The sequence below is a fragment of the Entelurus aequoreus genome, linkage group LG17 (assembly GCF_033978785.1).
Source record: "Entelurus aequoreus isolate RoL-2023_Sb linkage group LG17, RoL_Eaeq_v1.1, whole genome shotgun sequence".
NCBI lineage: Eukaryota > Metazoa > Chordata > Actinopteri > Syngnathiformes > Syngnathidae > Entelurus > Entelurus aequoreus.
Genome location: NC_084747.1, coordinates 33,409,547 through 33,431,174, shown reverse-complemented (window position 1 = coordinate 33,431,174; position 21,628 = coordinate 33,409,547). Strand labels below are relative to the sequence as shown.

Here is a 21,628-nt window from a genome sequence, read left to right as displayed (position 1 = left end):
AGATTATCCTATTTGGGCCTCTCTTATTGGGTACATTTTTTTTCAATCAGTGCTTTTCCACCACGGTAGAATGGTGATGTTTTTTTCCTAAAGCATACAGTATATCATTGTTGGTCATACTTGCTCCCATGATGTTATCATGCCTGCAATTTTGTTATCAGGACTGCATTCCACCCTGGTCCACCTCACATGAAGTGTGTTGTGGCTGTGAATGGAAAATATGTTTTACCTTGAAGTGTTTGTGATGGTATCAGAAAATGGCAAAGATCAGTGTTGGCTGCCCGAGGATAAGGATGCTGCACGCTTTAACCTAACACCCTCCTGAGTAGAAGCTGGTAGGACTGTTATGTAATCAGACTCTTAAAACTGTTATCATGGCCAATCGTTATTTTGCAGATTTGCCAATCCAAAAAAAAATTCTGATCCGGAATTACACTTTTGTTAACATTGTAAGAGATAAGCCTGGGCGGATAATACCGGTAGATTTTGTTAAACGATATATTGTTCCACAAATTATTGCAGATTAAAAATAGTATTGTCAGCATTATTTTGAGACCAAATTGAGCACTAATCTTATATATAATACTACTGCTACTACTACTACTACCATTGAGAGGTCATCAACTATGAATTACCTTAAATAAGTAAACAAACAAACACAAATAACATGGACTCTCAATGTCCTTTAGCAAAATGTGCACTTTAATAAATGTCAAACATCTTGAAGTGCAGTTTTTCCCCAGTTTGAAAAACAGTAAATAAGTTTGCTCGCTTCCACTCCCCACTAGTCCTTCCTTTAACAACTAGCTCATTGTTAAAGTTAAAGTACCAACGATAGTCACACACACACACTAGGTGTGGTGAAATTATCCTCTGCATTTGACCCATCCCCATGTTGGGGAGCAGTGAGCAGCAGTTCCCCCAGTTAAATGGCTCTTCTTGCGCTATTGAAGCCGACATATTCCCACACCGTACATTTGGCTTTGCAATCATATTTTTCTCCTTAATTTTTGTTAACTTGCTGTGTTTCTCACTAGTGAGTCACAACAAGCTAGACTCTGTCTGTGCATCCTGTGTGTAAAAGTTAGGTCTTTTTCTTTCTCTACACTTTATTTTTTTCAAGGGTTCCTATCCTAAATCTTGTGAATGGTCGGAAGAGTTTTGGGAATTTCTCATGTCATAACTTTATTAAAGGCCTACTGAAACCCACTACTACCGACCACGCAGTCTGATAGTTTATATATCAATGATGAAATCTTAACATTGCAACACATGCCAATACGGCCGGGTTAACTTAAAAAGTGCAATTTTAAATTTCCCGCCACACTTCCGCTTGAAAACGTCTCGGTATGATGACGTATGCGCGTGACGTAGCCAGTTTAACAGAGGTATGGCTTCCCCATTGAAGCCAATACGAAATAGCTCTGTTTTCATCTCATTATTCCACAGTATTCTGGACATCTGTGTTGGTGAATCTGTTGCAATTTGTTCATTGCATTATGGAGAAAGAAGCTGAGCAAGCAAAGAAGAAAGTTGTCGGTGCGAAGCAGATATTTTGCGAGGGAAGTCAGCAACACAACACAGCCCGTGTTTCATTGTTTACATTCCCGAAAGATGCAGTCAAGATCGAAGAACTCGGACAACAGAGACTCTAACCAGGAGGACTTTGATTTGGATACACAGACGCGATACCGTGAGTACGTAGCTGTGCTTCCAAACATTTGATCGCTTGCTATAACTAGCTCGAGCTAGGAGCTAGCATAACAAACACCTGGGTGTTTGTTATGCGGGATTAATTTGTGGCACATTAAATATAAACCTTGTTGTGTTGTGGCTAATCGAGTATATATATGTCTTGTGTTTATTTACTGTTGTAGTCATTCCCAGCTGAATATCAGGTCCCACCCGCGCGCTTCCAAACATTTGATCGCTTGCCCGTACGTGCGTGTCACGTACGTACCTTTGGTTAAATATATAAGCTTTATGAACCTTGGGTTAGGTGAACGGTTCTTTGGACTGAGTGAGTGTGTGTGTTGTTCAGGTGTTTGAATTGTATTGGCGGGTTATATATACGGGATCCCGTCCATATTACCCGCTCGAGCTATAACTAGCTCGAGCTAGTAGCTAGTAACTAGGAGCTAGCATAACAAACACCTAGGTGTTTGTTATGCGGGATTAATTTGTGGCATATTAAATATAAACCTTGTTGTGTTGTGGCTAATAGAGTATATATATGTCTTGTGTTTATTTACTGTTGTAGTCATTCCCAGCTGAATATCAGGTCACCCCCGGCTCTCACAGCATCTTCCCTATCTGAATCGCTTCCACTCCCCACTAGTCCTTCACTTGCATTTTCCTCATCCACAAATCTTTCATCCTCGCTGAAATTAATGGGGAAATCGTCACTTTCTCGGTCCGAATCTCTCTCACTTCTGGCGGCCATCATTGTAAACAATAGGGAACTTTGTGGACATGTTCAATTGACGACGTCACGCTACTTCCGGTAGGGGCAAGCCTTTTTTTTATCAGATACCAAAAGTTGCGATCTTTATCGTCGTTGTTTTATACTAAATCCTTTCAGCAAAAATATGGCAATATCGCGAAATGATCAAGTATGACACATAGAATAGATCTGCTATCCCCGTTTAAATAAAAAAATGTCATTTCAGTAGGCCTTTAAGTCCATATATGATCATCAGGGATGGATACTGAATTTGCTTTTATATGGGTAACAACCGAATTCCGTCGGTACTATTACTGATTCTTGTAAAATCAAACCATACCATATTTCATTAGACTGTTGTTGCATGTGACTCAACACCGGCTCAAGCAATTGGCAGGAAAACCAGTTCTCAGATCAGACTCGGGATGTAACGATATTGCAATATCATATCACAGGTAGTGTGACCGATATTACAATATTAATATCACAGTATTTTTGAAAACTGTACTTATACGCACACTGAAATCTATTAACCAAGTTTTATTAAACCAAAAAATAAATAAATAATATATAAGAAACACAATATACTTTCCTTGGCAGAAGAAACATTCCATATTGTTATATTATTATTTGAGTTTTTAAAAATGTTTATCTTTACAGGTTTTCGAGTCTAGTTTTACAGGAAAAGCGGGTGTTGTTTGTAATGGGGAAATATGTTATGTAGCTTGTATTCATGTTACACTAGTGATTAACGCGCATAGTTATAAGATAATTAAAATGACAAACGGTAATACAAAGAGTTGGGAATTTAATCGCGATTCATCATTATAACGGTAATCGTTACATCCCTAGTTGCAGACTCATCCGGTGTTCTGGTCGTTCTCCCTATTGGAAATCATGCACCTTCCTGCAGCTGCACATGCACATGAAGCCAAGAAATGCTTAAATGTAATTGCACGCTGAAAGGAATATTTGAAGTGAGTAGAATCGTAACAATAAATCCTTCACTTTTAACTTAACATTGCAACAACACATCTACAGTAGGGGTCAAACTAACCTGTCTCACGACGGTCTAATCCCAGCTCACATTCCCTATTAGTGGAACAGCAGATTACAGCACGTTCGCAAAGGAGTAGGAAGAAGCAGAGCTTATTTAATTCTACCCCATTTCATATCATAGCAGTTTTATCCAATATCCTTGTTCTCTGTTTGTAACAGAACAGTGAATAATTAATAATACATACATAAATATACCATGAGCAAGTACCGGTAAACAAATAATAAATACATAAATTATTATTCTCATTTATTTATTTTTTAAATGTTCAAAATCCTCTTCTTTGAACTTTATGAACAGTCTTTTAAACTGATTCATATTGGTGCTTTGTTTGATTTATTTGCTTAATCCAATCTATAATTTAATTCCACATACATATATGCTAAAGGTTGTAAGTGTTGTACGTGCACACAACTGTTTTAAATGAGATTTTCCTATAAGGTTATATTTCTCCTCTTTTGTTGACAGGAACTGTTGTGCATTCTTGGGTAGCAGGTTATAGTTTTCTTTATACATAATTTTAGCTGTTTGCAAATGCAAAGTCATTGAATTTCAATATTTTGATTCAATAAATAAAGGGTTTGTACGTTCTCTATATCCAACATTATGTATTATTCTAATTGATCTTTTTTGTAACAACGTTAGTGAATGAAGCGCACATTTGTACTTATTTCTACACAATAACTCAGATATGGTAACACGAGCAAGCAGTAGAGATAATGAAGTGATTTTTGGTCCAAAACATATTTTGCTTTATTCATTATGTTTCTTGCTACTTTATGGTGTATATTTTTACATTAGGTTTCCAGTTCATTTTATCATCTATTATTACACCCAAAAAATGTGTTTTATTGTACCCTGTCAATATCTACTCCGTCTATTTGTATTTGTTTTTGACTTTCCCTTCTACTGTTACCAAATAGCATTATTTTAGTTTTGCTCAGATTCAAGGATAGTCTGTTTTTGTCAAACATTCTTTTTAATGTGTTAATTTCTTCTGTGTCTTCTGCCCTGAACAAAGCACAGTTGTATCATCTGCAAATAATACTAACTTTTAGTCCTTTGTAACTTTACAAATGTCGTTTATATATCGATTGAACAATTTTGGTGCCAGTATTGATCCCTGAGGTACGCCACAAGAGATTTTCAGGTCCGTAGAAGTGTGTTCTCATAGCTTCATGTATTGCTTTCTGTTGGTTAAGTAGCTTCTTACCCAGTTCAAGACCAACGCTGTGTTTCCGTACCATTCTACTTTGTTTGTCAATATATTATGATGGAATGTGTCAAAATCTTTTGTTAATTTCTAAGTAAATAATGCTGCTTTTAAAAATATTTCTTCCTGACATTTTTCCTTAATTAAGTGTACCGTATTTTTCGGAGTATAAGTCGCTCCGGAGTATAAGTCGCACCTGCCGAAAATGCATAATAAAGAACGAAAACAACATATATAAGTCGCACTGGAGTATAAGTCGCTTTTTTGGGGGAAATTTATTTGATAAAACTCAACACCAAGAATAGACATTTGAAAGGCAATTTAAAATAAATAAAGAATAGTGAACAACAGGCTGAATAAGTGTACGTTATATGACGCATAAATAACCAACTGAGAACGTGCCTGGTATGTTAACGTAACATATTATGGTAAGAGTCATTCAAATAACTATAACATATAGAACATGCTATACGTTTACCAAACAATCTGTCACTTCTAATCGCTAAATCCCATGAAATCTTATACGTCTAGTCCAGGGGTCGGCAACCTTTATCACTTAAAGAGCCATTTTGACGAGTTTCACAAATTAAAGAAAACAATGGGAGCCACAAAACTCTTTTGTAATTTATAATGAAATAACACTGCATACAAAGGTTTTTCTTGCTTTGTGCTATGTTTTAACCAGGGGTCTCAGATACACGCCCCGACCCGCACCTTATTAAGACAATTTAATGATAGTCCGGCCCGCGAATTTTACATGACTGGCACGTGACAGTGTCATACTTGCCAACCCTCCCAATTTTACCGGGAGACACCCGAAATTTAGGGCGTGTTGGCACTGACTTTAGCGCCCTCTTCAGTCTGCTCAAACTACATACCTGCTCGGCCACACAGCAAGGCATACTTGTTCAACAGCCACACAGCTTACACTGACGGTAGCCGTATCAAACAACTTTAACACTGTTATAAATATGCGCCACACTGTGAACCCACACCAAAAAAGAATGACAAACACATTTCTGGACCGTAACACAACATAAACACAACAGAACGAATACCCAGAATTCCATGCAGCCCTAACTCTTCCGGTCTACATTATACACCCCCGCTACCACCAAACCCCGCCCACCTCAACCGACGCACGGAGGGGCGTGGGGAGGGGGTTGATGTGTGGGGGGGGTTTGGTGGTAGCGGGGGTGTATAGTGTAGACGGGGAGAGTTAGGGCTGCATGGGATTCTGGGTATTCGTTCTGTTGTGTTTATTACGGTGCGGATGTTCTCCAGAAATGTGTTTGTCATTATTTTTTGGTGTGGGTTCACAGTGTGGCGCATATTTGTAACGTAACAGTGTTAAAGTTGTTTTATATGTAGCACCATGCTACAACCCAGCTAACTAGCAACAATGAAGCTACGAAGAAACGGGAGGTCCCTGTAGAGGGTAATAAATCTACCAGTGAAAATCCTCCCTGGAACACACTTGGTGCAAAGCCAAAGAGAAGACCACCTCCCTGCGACAAGGGAGAATGGATATCTGGCAGGACCCAGCGCCCCGATATCTCTGATCTGACCGGCTGGCCTGCGCTACCATCTTCAGCCAGGCATACTGCGTCATCAACTCCACTGCCACGTAGGACACAGCAGCGGACAGCTGAGAAGAGGAGAACTACCAATAAACCTCCCCAGCAAGCAAGTGTCCAACTAAAGAACAGGTTTGCCCCACTGTTGATGGACAATGGATCCCCCTCTGATTGCCTGAATAACCCACCATCACCACGCAGAAGGGTAAGACCTGCTAACTTTACACCACAGAGAAAGCTAACGAGAGCTCCTGAAAATCTGATTGTGGGGGACTTTTCTGTAAAAGATATGAAAAGCAATAATAACACCAAAGTACTCTGCTTTCCGAAGGATATGGTATCTGACATGGAAAAAAGAATCCTGGAAATTGTCGCTGCACACCCAAATGTGAAAAATATCATCCTGCACATTGGTTTTAATGACATTGTAAAACAACAATCAAGAGAGCTGAAAGAGCACTTCAATAAACTCTTTGAAACAGTCAGCGCTGTGAATGCTGACGTTTTTATCAGTGGTCCTCTACCCCCAATCAGGAGAGGAGCTGAGAGATTCAGTAGACTTTACTCGCTGAATGAGTGGCTATCAAGTGCACTTCTTGCTCGTTCAATGCATTTTATTGACAATTTTAGCTTTTTCTGGGACCGCAGGCATCTTTTTAAGGCAGACGGACTTTGCCTGAATAAGATGGGAGTAAAGCTATTCATGAACAACATGTTTCACTTCCTGCATCTTGCATCTATCATCACTGCCAAGGACAAGAGACAAGAGGAGCCACCGAGGAAGGAAGACACAACACAGCCTATCAGGAACGTCGAAGGAGGACCGCCACTGCAAAAGGAGAACGTCGACCATGAGATACACCAGAGCAAAGAGGAGAGGTGTCTATCCTCCTCTACCGCCCCTCCCTCCATTCTGAATGCATGTGAAGATCCCTCCCCCACATCCCCCAAGCCATCCACGTCTCCATCTTTCTCCCTCCCTCAAGTAGACCTTTCTCCCCCCTTCTCCCCCTTGGAGTTCCGGGAGCTACCCCCACTCACGCCCCACCCTACTCAGATTTTTACCCCCCTAGATCATCGCTCACCTCCACCACCCCCTCCACGAAGGCGTGCTCCACAACCCCCCAGCCATACTTCACCTTTCTCACGCCAACCCCTTACACGCCCTCAACGTCCACCTTCAGTAGTTCGTCCCAGCTCTGACGCTGCTCACTCCCCCTCCCCCTTACGGCAAACCCCGCCTCGCCCTGACAGCAGTCCTGAATATTTCTGATACAGAAAAGGGTTCAGCAGTAGACCACATTATCAGCTGGGCCCAAGGTTGCCTACATCAAATCATGGCACCTTCTACATCCCTGTTGTGACTACCAAGAGAGTAAACATTGGGAAACTTAGCCACCCTGCTAACCTAAACAATCTCATTCCTATTATCTCCAAATCAAAGCCAACATCGAAGCCTGTCAATAACACCATCAGGATGGGTCTGCTCAATGTCAGGTCTCTGAATAGCAAATCATTTTTAGTCAATGATTTTATTAGCACTTCTAAACTTGACTTTATGTTTTTAACTGAAACATGGCTGGAACAAAATAACAGTGCAAGCATTCTGATCGAGACAGCACCCCCCAACTATAACTTCATTGATATATGTAGATCGGGGAAAAGAGGTGGAGGGGTTGCTGCTATATTTAAAAACATGTTTCAGGGGAAACAGATGTCACTCGGTGAGTTTACATCATTTGAATACCTGTGTGCTGTGTTGAAATGCTCTCCCAAAATTCTCTTGTTAATTATCTACAGGCCACCTAAATATTCTGCAAATTTTTTTGATGATTTTACTGAACTATTGTCTAGCATCTCCACTGACTTTGACTGCCTGGTTATAACTGGTGATTTTAATTTTCATATTGACGATTTAAATGACAAGGGCGCAAAAGAACTTTTTACTATTTTAGACACATTTGAACTGTCTCAACATGTGAAAGAGGCTACACATTATAAGGGACACACCCTGGACCTGATTATCACAAAAGGTCTCAATGTTTCTGATGTTCTTGTGATTGATCCTTCATTGTCTGATCATTTCTGTGTTTTCTTTAATATTTCTGTAATTCCGGACACACAAACAGAATCAAAGAATGTCAAAAAGCGGTACATAAATGAACATGCTAATGTCCTCTTTAAAAACGCCATCTCCTCACTACCACCTCTAAACCCATGTCATGCTGATGATCTTGTAAGCAACTTTAATTCCAAAATTGTGAATATCATAGATATCATTGCACCTGTTACAGTTAAAACGATTTCTGGCAAGCAAAAGGCACCCTGGAGAAAATCTGCTGCTGTAACAGCCCAGAGAAGAGAGTGCAGGAAGGCTGAACGAATCTGGCGGAATACAAAACTTCATATTCACCATGACATCTATAAAGAGAGCCTCCAGGCCTACAATTTAGTCTTAAAAAGTGCTAGAGAAACATTCTTCTCCAATATCATAAACAGCAACACAAATAAGGCCAAAACCCTATTCACAATCGTTGACAGACTGACTAAACCCCCAACACAAATACCAGCCGAACTCCATTCCACGCAGAAATGCAATGACTTTGCATTCTTTTATACTGATAAAATTGAAGGCATCAGACGCACCATCAATATCTCAAGTAAAAAAGTTGGATCACCACCCCATTTAGGCAAAAGTAACACAGCAATGATGGCAAGCTTTAATGCCATAGACTCTAAAACTCTAGTGGAAACGGTGACAGCTCTAAAGTCATCCACCTGCTGCCTTGATGTTTTACCTACCAACTTCTTTAAGAATGTTTTTGACTGCCTATCAACAGACATCTTGCAAATAGTTAATAATTCTATTAAATCGGGCAATTTCCCGAAGGCTTTCAAAACTGCAGTCATTAAACCTCTTCTAAAAAAGCAGAGCCTAGATGCCTCTGTTATCAACAACTACAGACCAATTTCAAATCTACCATTCATAAGTAAAATAATTGAGAAAGTTGTCCTCCAACAACTAAATCACTTCTTGGCTTCTACTGGCTGCCACAACAACTTCCAGTCAGGATTTCGACCTCTTCATAGCACAGAGACGGCCCTTCTTAAAGTTATAAATGACATCCGTCTAAACACAGACTCTGGCAAAACTTCAGTATTAATGCTTTTGGACCTCAGTGCTGCATTTGACACTGTCGACCACTCAATACTTTTGGACAGGTTGGAAAACTGGGTGGGGATCTCAGGCACAGTTTTAAGCTGGTTCAAGTCATATCTACAAGATAGGAACTATTTTGTTTCCATTGGTGACTTTGTATCAGAACCAACCAACGTAACGTGTGGAGTCCCCCAAGGTTCAATCTTGGGGCCGACTTTATTTAACATCTATATGCTCCCACTAGGACAAATCATGCAAAATAATAACATTGACCATCATTGCTATGCCGATGACACCCAAATCTATGTAGCGCTATCACCAAATGACTATCGCCCCATAGATCTTCTGTGCCAGTGCATTGAGCAAGTCAAACACTGGATGTGCCAAAATTTCCTACAACTAAATGAAGATAAAACTGAGATAATTGTTTTTGGTGCTAAAAAAGAAAGGTTTAAAGTCATCCAACACCTTAAATCACTGTCCCTGAAAACCTCAAATAAAGCCAGAAATCTTGGGGTTATTTTAGATTCTGATTTACATTTCGACAGTCACATCAAATCAGTAACAAAATCGGCCTACTATCACCTCAAAAATGTAAAAAGACTTAGAGGGCTCATGTCAGCTCAAGACTTAGAAAAACTTGTACATGCCTTTATTACCAGTAGGCTAGACTATTGTAATGGTCTCCTTGCAGGTCTTCCCAAAAAAACTGTCAGGCAGCTACAGCTTGTTCAGAACGCTGCTGCTAGAGTTCTAACAAAGACCAAAAAATGTGAGCACATTACACCAATTCTTAAATCCTTACATTGGCTCCCTGTACATCAGAGAATAGATTTCAAAATCCTCCTGCTCACATATAAATCACTACATGGTCTAGGGCCCAAGTATATCACTGATATGCTCCCACTATATACGCCCTCTAGATCACTAAGATCTTCTGAGACCAATCTGTTAGCGGTTCCAAGAGTAAACTCAAATCAAGGGAGATCATCATTCAGTCACTATGCAACAAATAGCTGGAATAAACTTCCTGAAGATGTCAGACTCTCCCCAACTCTCACTACTTTTAAAACTAGACTGAAGACTTTTATGTTCACCTTAGCTTTCAGCTAAATCTTTTAATCTTTTAACTTTTAACGTCTGCACTGTTTTTATTTTTATTGTCTGCATTTTAATTTTGCTTTTATTTTCTTTCATTTCACTTTGTTGTCTGTGAAGCACTTTGAGTCTGCCTTGTGTATGAAAAGCGCTATACAAATAAAGTTGCCTTGCCTTGCCTTGCCTTGCCTTGCCTTGCCTTGCCTTGCCTTGCCTTGCCTTATACGTCCACCGTCAGTGTAAGCTGTGTGGCTGTTGACCAAGTATGCCTTGCTGTCTCCTACGTGTGCAAGTACAAGCTTCATACATCATGTGGATGAACTGGCATGCTGTTTGTACAGGTTAATAAATGCAGTGCCATCACGGCACGCCCTTAATATAGTTGTTAGGGTGAGAATTGGAGAATATTTGCCCCGGGAGATTTCTAAGAAAGGCACTGAGATCCGTAAGTCTCCTGGGAAAATCGGAAGGGTCGGCAAGTATGCAGCTGAGCCGCATCGGAGTGGTCAAAGAGCCGCATGCGGCTCCGGAGCCGCGGGTTGCCGACCCCTGGTCTAGTCTCTTACGTGAATGAGCTAAATAATATTATTTGATATTTTACGGTAATGTGTTAATAATTTCACACATAAGTCGCTCCTGAGTATAAGTCGCACCCCCGACCAAATGAGTATAAGTCGCACCCCCGACCAAACTATGAAAACAAAATGCGACTTATAGTCCGAAAAATACGGTAAATTGTTGCTTTGTTAATTTATATTTGTATATTTATTGTATTTATTTATTTTCATAATTTTGCAGCACTGTAGCATTTGTTTCGTTTTTTTTTCTGCTTTAACTTTTTTTTTTTCCTACTCTATTTTATTTCTCAACATTTAAGTAAATTATGCTTTAATCTTAATGATGCACGAGCGTGGCATCCCCAAAAGGTGTATGCATAACAGTATTGTAAGGGTTGCACTCCTACAAAGAAACATCCCACTTTGTATTATGTCCATTTTATATTTTAACATTTTTAACCATGACCAATGAATCCCAATAATGACAGTGATTTGTACACTTAAGTACTGTTGAGTATTAGTAATTAAGTGCAGTTAAACAGATGACATGAGGCTTCTTGTCATGACACTAATAATAAACGCCCCCTGGACTCGTAGATGAAACGCTCATGAATATGATGATGAAGCTGCAGTGGATATCATGTGTCAACTTGCCACTTGTGACTGATGTCACACGGTGTGGAATGCTGGGGGCTGTTACTTTCCCACCACATTATCCACATTATGGAGTGTGCGTGAGTCATACCACGGCAGGATGGCGCTCGTTTGTTTGTGTGTGTGATTCATCAAGTCAGCAGACATCTGCGAGTGCGTCTCACAGCTGGCCGGGAGCGGAGTTTGTGGGAATGTCGTGGTCCATATGGCGCTCGGATGAAAATGTCACCGCTTTTAAACACCAGTGATGAGTCACTGTGGTCGGGAATATGCTTGTTTACATCTTCTGTTGACCTCTGTGCTTCTTTGTAGGTGTTCCTGAATGCACCATGGAGGCGGGAAGTTGCTTCGGTGGATGGTAGGGAGCACCACAAGTGGACGTCAACTGAAAGACCAAAGAAGAAAGGCGTGTGTGAGAGAATGTGTCAAGTCATTGTAACTTGCCGCTCCATGCTGTGGACCCTGCTCAGCATCCTCGTGGCCTTCGCTGAGCTCGTTGCCTTCATGAGCCCCGACTGGTTGCTGGGATCCCCGCGCTCGAATTCCAGCGTGAGCCATGCAGGGGTGGACTCTGGGGAGTACCGGCCCTCCCTCGGCCTCTACAGCCGCTGCCTCCGCCTGGCCACCCGGGGTGGAGGTGTTAGCTGCGGACCCTACGCCGGATCTTTCTTAGAGGTGGCCAGTGGCTTCTGGCAGGCGGCCATGTTGTTTCTGGCCGGCGGGACGCTAGTGCTCGGGGTGGTGGCCTGCATCTCCATCTTCAGTCTTTGCTTCCAGAGCATCTTAAGGAAAAGCATTTTCAACATATGCGGCGTGATGCAGGCGATCGCTGGTGAGCAATTTGTCTCTATGGACATGCAACGTCAATGTGTTGTTTCTATTATAATAAATCCATATATGAGATAATTTCAGTCATTTGATATACATATAATACATTTTTAATCACATTTCTAAAGCGATTTAACTTCAAAATAATAATAAAATTAACAAACATAGGAGCTATGTTGTCCGGGGCTTCTATGCCCCTGGTAGGATCTCCCACGACAAACAGGCAAAGAACAGCTCAAAGACTTCTATGAATACAAAAAATCGAGGACCAAGGTTTCCGTCGCCCAGACGTGGGTCACTGGGGCCCCCCTCTGTAGCCAGGACCGGATGTGGGGCTCGATGGCGAGCGCCTGGTGGCCGAGCCTGTCCTCATGGGGCCCGGCCGGACACAGCCCGAAGCGGCAATGTGGGTGCCCCCTCCTATGTGTGGTGATCCCAGTTGGGTTCTCTGTGAGCTGGGCCCATGGAGGTCTATACCTCGGCTACAGAAGCCAGCTCTTGGGACGTGGAACGTCATCTCGCTGAGGGGGCAAGGAGCCTTAGCTGGTGCGCGAGGTAGAGAAGTTCCGGCAGGATCTAGTCGGTTTCACTTCGACGCACAGCAAGGGCTCTGGAACCAGTCCTCTCGATACGGGCTGGACTCTATTTCACCCTGGCGTTGCCAGCAGTGAGAGGCAATAGTTGTTGCCCCGCGGCTCAGAGCCTGCACCTTGGAGTTTAACCCGGTTGACAAAAGGGTAGCTTTACTCCATGGTGGGCTTTCCTATTTCTGGGGCTGAGGTTGTCAAGGTAGTTAAGAAGCTCCTCGGTGGCAGGGACCCGGGGGTGGAAGAGACCCGCCCGGAGTTCTTTAAGGCTCTGGATGCTGTGGGAATGTCTTGGTTGACAAGACTCTGCAGCATTGCGTGGCCATCGGGGGCGGTGCTTCTGGATTGGCAGACCAGCGTGGTGTTCCCTCTCTTGAAGAAGGAGAACCGAGGGTGTCTTCACACTCCTCAGCCTTCCCAGTAAGGTCTATACAGGTGTGCTGGAGAAGAGGCTATGTTGGATAGTCGAACCTCGGATTCAGGAGGAGCAGTGTGGTTTTCGTCCTAGTCGTGGAACTGTGGACCAACTCTATACTCTTGGCAGGATCCTACATGTGTTTTGTGGACTTGGAGAAGGCATTCGACCATGTCCCTCAGGAAGTCCTGTGGAGAGTGCTCAGAGAGTATGGGATGTCGGAACGGCTGATTGTGCTGGTCTGCTCCCTGTATGATCAGTGTCAGAGCTTAGTCCGCATTGCCGGCAGTAAGTCGGAACCGTTTCCAGTGAGGGTTGGACTCCGCCAGGGCTGCCCTTTGTCACCGAATGTGTTTCCATCTTTTATGGACAGAATTTCTAAGCGCAGTAAGGGTGTTGGCGGCTGCAGGATTAGGTCTCTGTTTTTTGCAGATTATGTGGTCCTCTTGGCTTCATCTGACCCGGATCTTCAGCTCTCACTGGTTGGTTCACAGCTGAGTGTGAAGCGACTGGGATGAAGATCAGCACTTCCAAGACCGAGTACAGGGTTCTCGCCCAGAAAAGGGTGGAGTTGGGGAGGAGATTTTGCCCCAAGTGGAAGAGTTCGAGTTCCTCTGGGTCTTGGTCACGAGTGAGGGAGTGAATCGAGAGTGAATCATGAGATCGACAAGCGGATCGGTGCAGCTTCTGCAGTAATAGTGACCCTGTATCGGTCCGTCGTGGTGAAGAAGGAGCTCAGCCGAAAGGCAAAGCTCTCAATTTACCGGTCGATTCACATCCCTATCCTCACCTGAGCTTTGGGTTATGACCGAAAGGACAAGATCACGGGTACAAGCGGCCAAAATGAGTTTCCTCCGCCGGGTGGCGGGGCTCTCCCTTAGGGATAGGGTGAGAAGCTCTGTCATTTGGGAGGGGCTCAGAGTAAAGCTGCTGCTTCTCCACATCGAGAGGACCCAAGTGAGGTGGTTCGGCCATCTGGTCATAATGCCCCCCGAACACCTCCCTAGGGAGGTGTTTCGGGTGTGTCCGACCGGTAGGAGACCACGGGGAAGACCCAGGAAACGGTGGAGATACTCTGTCTCCCAGTTGGCCTGGGAACGCCTCGGGATCCCCTGGGAAGAGCTGGACGAAGTAGCTGGGGAGAGGAAAGTCTGGGCTTCCCTGCTTAGGCTGCTGCCTCCGCGACCCGAAATGGGATAAGCGGAAGAAGATGGATGGATGGAAACTGAACTAATAAAAGTAATTAAATTGATCAAATTAAAATAAGAGTAAGTTTAAGGACATAAGAAATATACTATATGTTTAACATTAATTTGTTTAAAGTATATGTGAAAAAAAAGCATCAAAACATAATAAATATATTAATAAAATATATTTAGTGCATTTTTAATAGATGTATTTAAAATAATTTGGAAAAGTAAATACAGTGTAACACTAAGATATATATATCTTTTTAAATAATAGAATAAATCAATATAGAAACAACAAATCAATATAGAATTAAATATTTTACTTATATTTAAAAAATTAATAAGAACAAATAAGAAATGTAATCATTCTAATATTGACTGAGAAAATGTGTCTAAAATGATTTTTTTTTAAATTAACACTATAATAATGTTTTACAAACTTAAAATGAACACAATTGTAGAGCAACATAATGTAACCTGTTGCTTGGCAGGATTCATACAGGGCTCCACCAAAACCTCCCTAAACTTCAATTCGAATGTAGTTGGTACAGTAAAAGCACACTTTTTAGCACTCAAGCGCCACCTGCTGGATCTAATAGAGAACTGCATCCATTCAGAAAAGCCAAGTCTGACTTCCTATGACATCCTCGATGTCATAGGAAGTCAAAGTGGCTTACTTGTGTGAGTGTGTGTCAGGATAAATACATTAATTCCACAATGAGTCAACAGCTGATCTGGGGTCTGTTGTTTGTGTGTCCTCCCCCCAGGCCTCTTGCTCATGGTGGGTCTCATGCTCTACCCTGCCGGTTGGGGTTCCGAGAAGGTGATCAGTTACTGCGGACCCGAGGCCTCCCCCTTCATGCCGGCCCTGTGCTCGCTGGGCTGGGCTTTTTACGCCGCCATCGGGGGGACTCTGGCCGTCTTCCTGTGCGCTGTTTTGTCCGCCCAGGCAGAGATCGCCACCTCCAGCGATAAGGTCCAGGAGGAAATAGAAGAGGGGAGGAGTCTCATCTGCCTCCTGTGAGCACTAGGAGTGGACGGACTGTGGACCTTTGGTATTCTGGAGGTATTCTTTCCTGATAGATTCATTGTAGAAAAAGACTGTTTGAATATTGGTTCTCATGCTTTGTTGACATTGTTTAGTGCATACACTTAGATCCACTCGAAGAGCTGCATAGACACATTCTTCTTATACAAAAAATAGGCAGCAAACATCTTTTGGATGCATTGTCATTTTTCGGTAACACTTTAGTATGGGGAACACACATTCACCATTAATTAGTTCCTTATTAGCATGCAAATTAGTAACATATTGGCTCTTAATAAGTCATTATTAAGTACTTATTAATGCCTTATTTCTGCATGGCCTTATTATACAACCAGTAAGCCATTAACTAAGAGTCTTCTCTCAATAACCTCAGAATTATTGCTTATTAGTAACCCTAACCCTAACCCTACCACTAAGCCAGGGGTGTCCAAAGTGCGGCCCGGGGGGCCATTTGCGGCCCGCAGCTAATTGTTTACCGGCCCGCCACACATTCTGCAAAAATTGCAAACTTGATAGTATTGCAAAAATTAAAAAAAACATTTAAAAAAGTGAAATGAGGTGAAATCTAACGATAAAAAGTTGCAATGTTGACACAAAGCTGCCATGCAGGCTGTATTTTTTCCTTTTGTCTTTCTTTATTTTTCTTTTTTTTTGTCATTGCTCCAAAAAAAAAAATAAGACAAAAAATCTATGTTATAATAAATTATTGACCTATTCAAGGCTCCAATTACTTCAATAATGTCACTTTAAAATGTTTTATGTGGAAAAAATATTGCATACATTGTGTGGTTGCCATATAAAAACATCAAAGTTTCCTTTGACAAAAGAGCATAAAAACAAACAAAATAATAGTTCAAACGTAAAATCGACAGATATATCTGAATTTGATCTCGTAAGTTAAGTGTTGAAAACCTTTTTTTTTTTTTTTTTACTTTTTATCAACCTGAAGTTGATATAGAGATTTACTGTAAGCGTTAAATAAAAAATAAGAATAATAATTTGACTTATTTTTAACGTTTTAATGACTGAGACCCTTTATGGTCCCCGGGAGCCCTAAAGGTTAAAAAAAAAAATCCATATATTTTGTTATGGTTTGAAAATAAAAAAAATATCAAAATGGCCCCCGCATGCTTAAATTTTTCCGTGTGCGGCCCTCAGTGGAAAAAGTTTGGACATCCCTGCCCTGACCCTAACCCTTTTATGTTCCCCTAGTGTCCAAATAACTCTAAATTAACTCTTTGTTACTTTAATAAGCAACTAATTAATGGTGAATATGTTCCCCATACTAATGTGTTACCAAATTTAGTTAATCAATATTGCCTCTTAATTAGTCATTATTAAGTACTTATTAATGCCTTATTCTGTAGGGCCTTATTATACAACCAGTAAGCCATTAACTAAGAGTCTTCCCTCAATAACCTCAGAATTAATGCTTATTAGTAAACCCAACCCTAACCCTTATATGTTCCCCTACTGTCCAAATAACTCTAAATTAAGTCTTTGTTACTTTAATAAGCAACTAATTAATGGTGAATATGTTCCCCGTACTAAAGTGTTACCCATTTTTCTTGTCTTTATCCCTCCCTCAAAAAAACATTATCATTGCCGCTGAAAAGAAAAATCCTCACAAAATTAGGAGATAAGTATTTTTAAAAAACACACGTAGGGTGTAGTTGCTCCTTCCTACTGGTGAACTGCAGTATCTACAAAATATATACATAACTATAAATGCTGTAATTCCAGATGGGACGCTTATTTACTTAAACCGTATCCCCTAAAACAAAGAGAGGCTATTATTATTTCTGAAATGTGAAACTTCATTATGTATAACTAGTTAATTCTGTAAAACTCTAATAATAATGTGTCATTTGAAAAGGGGAAAGACATTCTAGCGCTCTTTTTGACCACATGGTCTTTTATTTAGCAACAGAACCAATGTTGTGATAGAGATAAATAACAAACTGCACAGTCAGCATTGATTAACACTTTAATAGTAAAAAAAACATTACGACAAGAGTTTTGACCCATCACCAACAGATGAATAAAAACAATAACAAAAAAAAACTACAGCCTTCAGCTGTTGATGGCAATGTTGTTTGTTCTGTAGAGCGTAGACCACACACTCGGCGACTATAGTAGACGTGGCAATTAATTGAATTGAGGTATTGATTATAGCAGGGGTGTCCAAAGTGCGGCCCGGGGGCCATTTGCGGCCCGCAGCTAATTGTTTACCGGCCCGCCACACATTCTGGAAATGCTATTGCAAAAATTAAAAAAAAACATTTAAAAAAGTGGAATGAGGTGAAATCTAACTAGAAAAAGTTGCAATGTTGACACAAAGCTGCCATGCAGGCTGTTTTTTTTTCTTTTGTCTATCTTTATTGTTCTTTTTTTTGCCATTGCTCAAAAAAAAAAAAAAAATCTATGTTATAATGGATTATTGACCTATTCAAGGCTCCAATTATTTAAAATATTTCACTTTTAAATGTTTTATGTGGAAAATATTGCAGAAAATATTGTGTGGTTGCCATACAAAAACATCAACATTTTCTTTGACTACAGAGCATAAAACAAACAAAATAATAGTTCAAACGTAAAATCGACAGATATATCTGAAGTTGATCTTGTAACTTAAGTGTTGAAAGTAAAAAAAACACTAATAAAAATGTATCACTTTATATGAGTGGATGCCAAATATATTTAATGGGATTTTATTTATCTTTTCACTGTGATTACTCAAAAATAATAATGAATTAAAATCAATGGTGTCCTGTATTATTGATCTTTTTAAGGCTCTAATTACTTCACATCAAACATTGCTTTCTGAATGTTTTGGGCAGTGGGGGGAATACTGCATATTTCAGTTTTATTATTAAAAAAAACAAAGTTGTCTTTGACAGAAAAGGCATAACATTTTTTTGTTTTTTACTTTATATCAACCTGAAGTTGATATACTGAAGAGATTTACTGTAAGCGTTAAATAAATAAAAATAATAATAATTTGACTTGTTTTTAACATTTTAATGACTTAATGACTTAGACCCTTTATGGTCCCCGGAAGCCCTAAAGGTAAAACTTTTTTTTTTTTAAATCCATATATTTTGTTATGGTTTGAAAATGAAAAATATCAAAATGGCCCCCGCGTGCTTTATTTTTTCTGTGTGCGGCCCTCAGTGGAAAAAGTTTGGACACCCCTGGATTATAGCATTTACAGTGTATGAACAGTGTGTTCAACTTCAAATATGTTTATTAGTGTGGTTGGAGTTTGCGGTTGTGCATGAGAAAAGGTAGCATTGTTGTTATTGTATGGCAGATTTTTTTTTTAACATGTCTTGTGTGAATAATCGTACACTGTGCTGGTCTAAGTTGTGGCCAGGGAGTAAACACGAGTGCACAACTTTCAGTAAAAACACAGAACAGGTTGATATTATTTTTATGGTTCAGTTGCAAAGCAGTGAACATCTCCACATGTCCACTAGTTGTGGTCTTTACAGTCATATTGTTACCAACTGATAAGTCTCCTTCCTTTGTGTGACCTTTTGTTATACGGTTGTAGCGCTGATTGCGGAATGTTCATTAAAATAATGCATTGTCTGATTGCCAAAAAGTCCCAATGCTAAACTAGAAGTGTGCCTTCTTATTGTTTTTCTTCATCCTAGAAGGGGAGGTGTGCAATAATGAATTTTTTGTGAAAGTTTTTATTTGCATTGTGAATGGAGTGCAGAGGGGAATTACAGTTTGTACAGTTTGTACCTCGAATAAAATCGATCTTTATTAACAACACAAGTGTTCTTGAAGAAGCTCTGACACAGGTGAAAATATGAATACGCCTGTCTGTCCTCTCTTAAAACAAACACTGTATTTAATAATCAGTAGCAGACAAAAGTGAGTGCACCTTACATTTCAGCAGCCATTTTTAATCAATCAATTAAAGGCCTACTGAAATGAATTTTTTTTATTTAAACGGGGATAGCAGATCCATTCTATGTGTCATACTTGATCATTTCGCGATATTGCCATATTTTTGCTGAAAGGATTTAGTAGAGAACATCGACGATAAAGTTTGCAACTTTTGGTCGCTGATAAAAAAAAGCCTTGCCCCTACCGGAAAGTGTGGAATCCAATGAGCCCTTGTATCTAAGTTACGTTCAGAGCGAAAAAAGATACGTCCTGCACTGCACTATAGTCCTTCACTCTCACTTTCCTCATCCACAAATCTTTCATCCTCGCTCAAATTAATGGGGTAATCGTCGCTTTCTCGGTCCGAATCTCTCTCGCTGCTGGTGTAAACAATGGGGAAATGTGAGCAGCACTCCAGCTTGTGACGTCACGCTACTTCCGCTAGGGGCAAGGCTTTTTTTATCAGCGACCAAAAGTTGCAAACTTTATCGTCGTTGTTCACTACTAAATCCTTTCAGCAAAAATATGGCAATATCGCGAAATGATCAAGTATGACACATAGAATGGATCTGCTATCCCCGTTTGAATAAAAAAAAATTCATTTCAGTAGGCCTTTAATTGATTGATTAAAAATGGCTGCTGAAATGTAAGGTGCACTCACTTTTGTCTGATACTGATTCCACACTTTCTCCTTTTTCTATTGTGGACCACAGATTTGTATTTTAAACCACCTCGGATACTATATCCTCTTGAAAATGAGAGTCGAGAACGCGAAATGGACATTCACAGTGACTTTTATCTCCACGACAATACATCGGCGAAACACTTTAGCTACGGAGCTAACGTGATAGTATCGGGCTCAAATGCAGATAGAAACAAAAAAAATAAACCCCTGACTGGAAGGATAGACAGAAAATCAACAATACTATTAAACCATGGACATGTAAATACACGGTTAATGTTTTCCAGTTTGGCGAAGATTAACAATGCTGTTGCTAACGACGCCATTGAAGCTAACTTAGCAACGGGACCTCACAGAGCTATGATAAAAACATTAGCGCTCCACCTACGCCAGCCAGCCCTCATCTGCTCATCAACACCCGGGCTCACCTGCATTCCAGCGATCTACGGAAGGACGAAGGACTTCACCCGATCATCCGTGTGGTCGGCGGCTAGCGTCGGCCAGCGCGTCTGCTATCCAAGTCAAAGTCCTCTTGGTTGTGTTGCTACAGCCAGCCGCAAATACATCGATCCCACCTACAACTTTCTTCTTTGCAGTCTCCATTGTTCATTAAACAAATTGCAAAAGATTCACCAACACAGATGTCCAGAATACTGTGGAATTTTGCGATGAAAACAGAGCTTTTTTGTATTTGATTCAAAGGTGTACCAATACTTCCGTTTAACTAGTGACGTCACGCGCATACGTCATCATACATAGACGTTTTCAACCGGAAGTTTAGCGGGAAATTTAAAATTGCACTTTATAAGTTAACCCGGCCGTATTGGCATGTGTTGCAATGTTAAGATTTCATCATTGATATATAAACTATCAGACTGCGTGGTCGGTAGTAGTGGGTTTCAGTAGGCCTTTAAGCAAACGTTATTTATAAAGCGCTTTTCATACATAAAAGAAATGCAACACAAAGTGCTTTACAGACTTAAAAACAATACCCCGATGACACGCACACACACACACACACACACACACACACACACACACACACACACACACACACACACACACACACAGTGGTTATCATTTGGAATGGGGACCAAGTTTTTGATCATCACTTGTGGGGACCACCCTTTCTATAGGTTGTGGAGGCATAAAAAAAATGTTTAGGTAAAATGGCCACTGCCCAGTTAGCTCATACACATCTTTAAATCTCTGGATTGAA

At 40.7% G+C, this 21,628-nt stretch overlaps 2 protein-coding genes across 3 annotated transcripts in view; both read left to right on the top strand.

Moving 5' to 3' along the window:
- Positions 1-21,628, top strand: part of LOC133632808 (LHFPL tetraspan subfamily member 2a protein-like) — a 67,321-nt gene that overhangs the window by 32,502 nt on the left and 13,191 nt on the right. Inside the window, exons 2-3 of one of the 2 annotated variants that reach the window (XM_062025509.1) lie at positions 12,072-12,591; positions 15,547-15,845. In XM_062025509.1, coding sequence (XP_061881493.1) covers positions 12,180-12,591; positions 15,547-15,803 — 669 coding nt within the window. In that variant the 5' untranslated portion in view covers positions 12,072-12,179 and the 3' untranslated portion in view covers positions 15,804-15,845. Of the gene's footprint in view, positions 1-12,071; positions 12,592-15,546; positions 19,611-21,628 lie in introns of those variants that run through there. The other variant, XM_062025508.1, reaches the window with a different exon arrangement.
- Positions 6,139-10,726, top strand: LOC133631990 (uncharacterized). Its single transcript, XM_062024209.1, has 2 exons — positions 6,139-6,495; positions 7,045-10,726. Exons 1-2 carry the CDS (start codon positions 6,439-6,441, stop codon positions 7,561-7,563), a joined length of 576 nt encoding a protein of 191 aa, XP_061880193.1. The 5' UTR covers positions 6,139-6,438; the 3' UTR covers positions 7,564-10,726.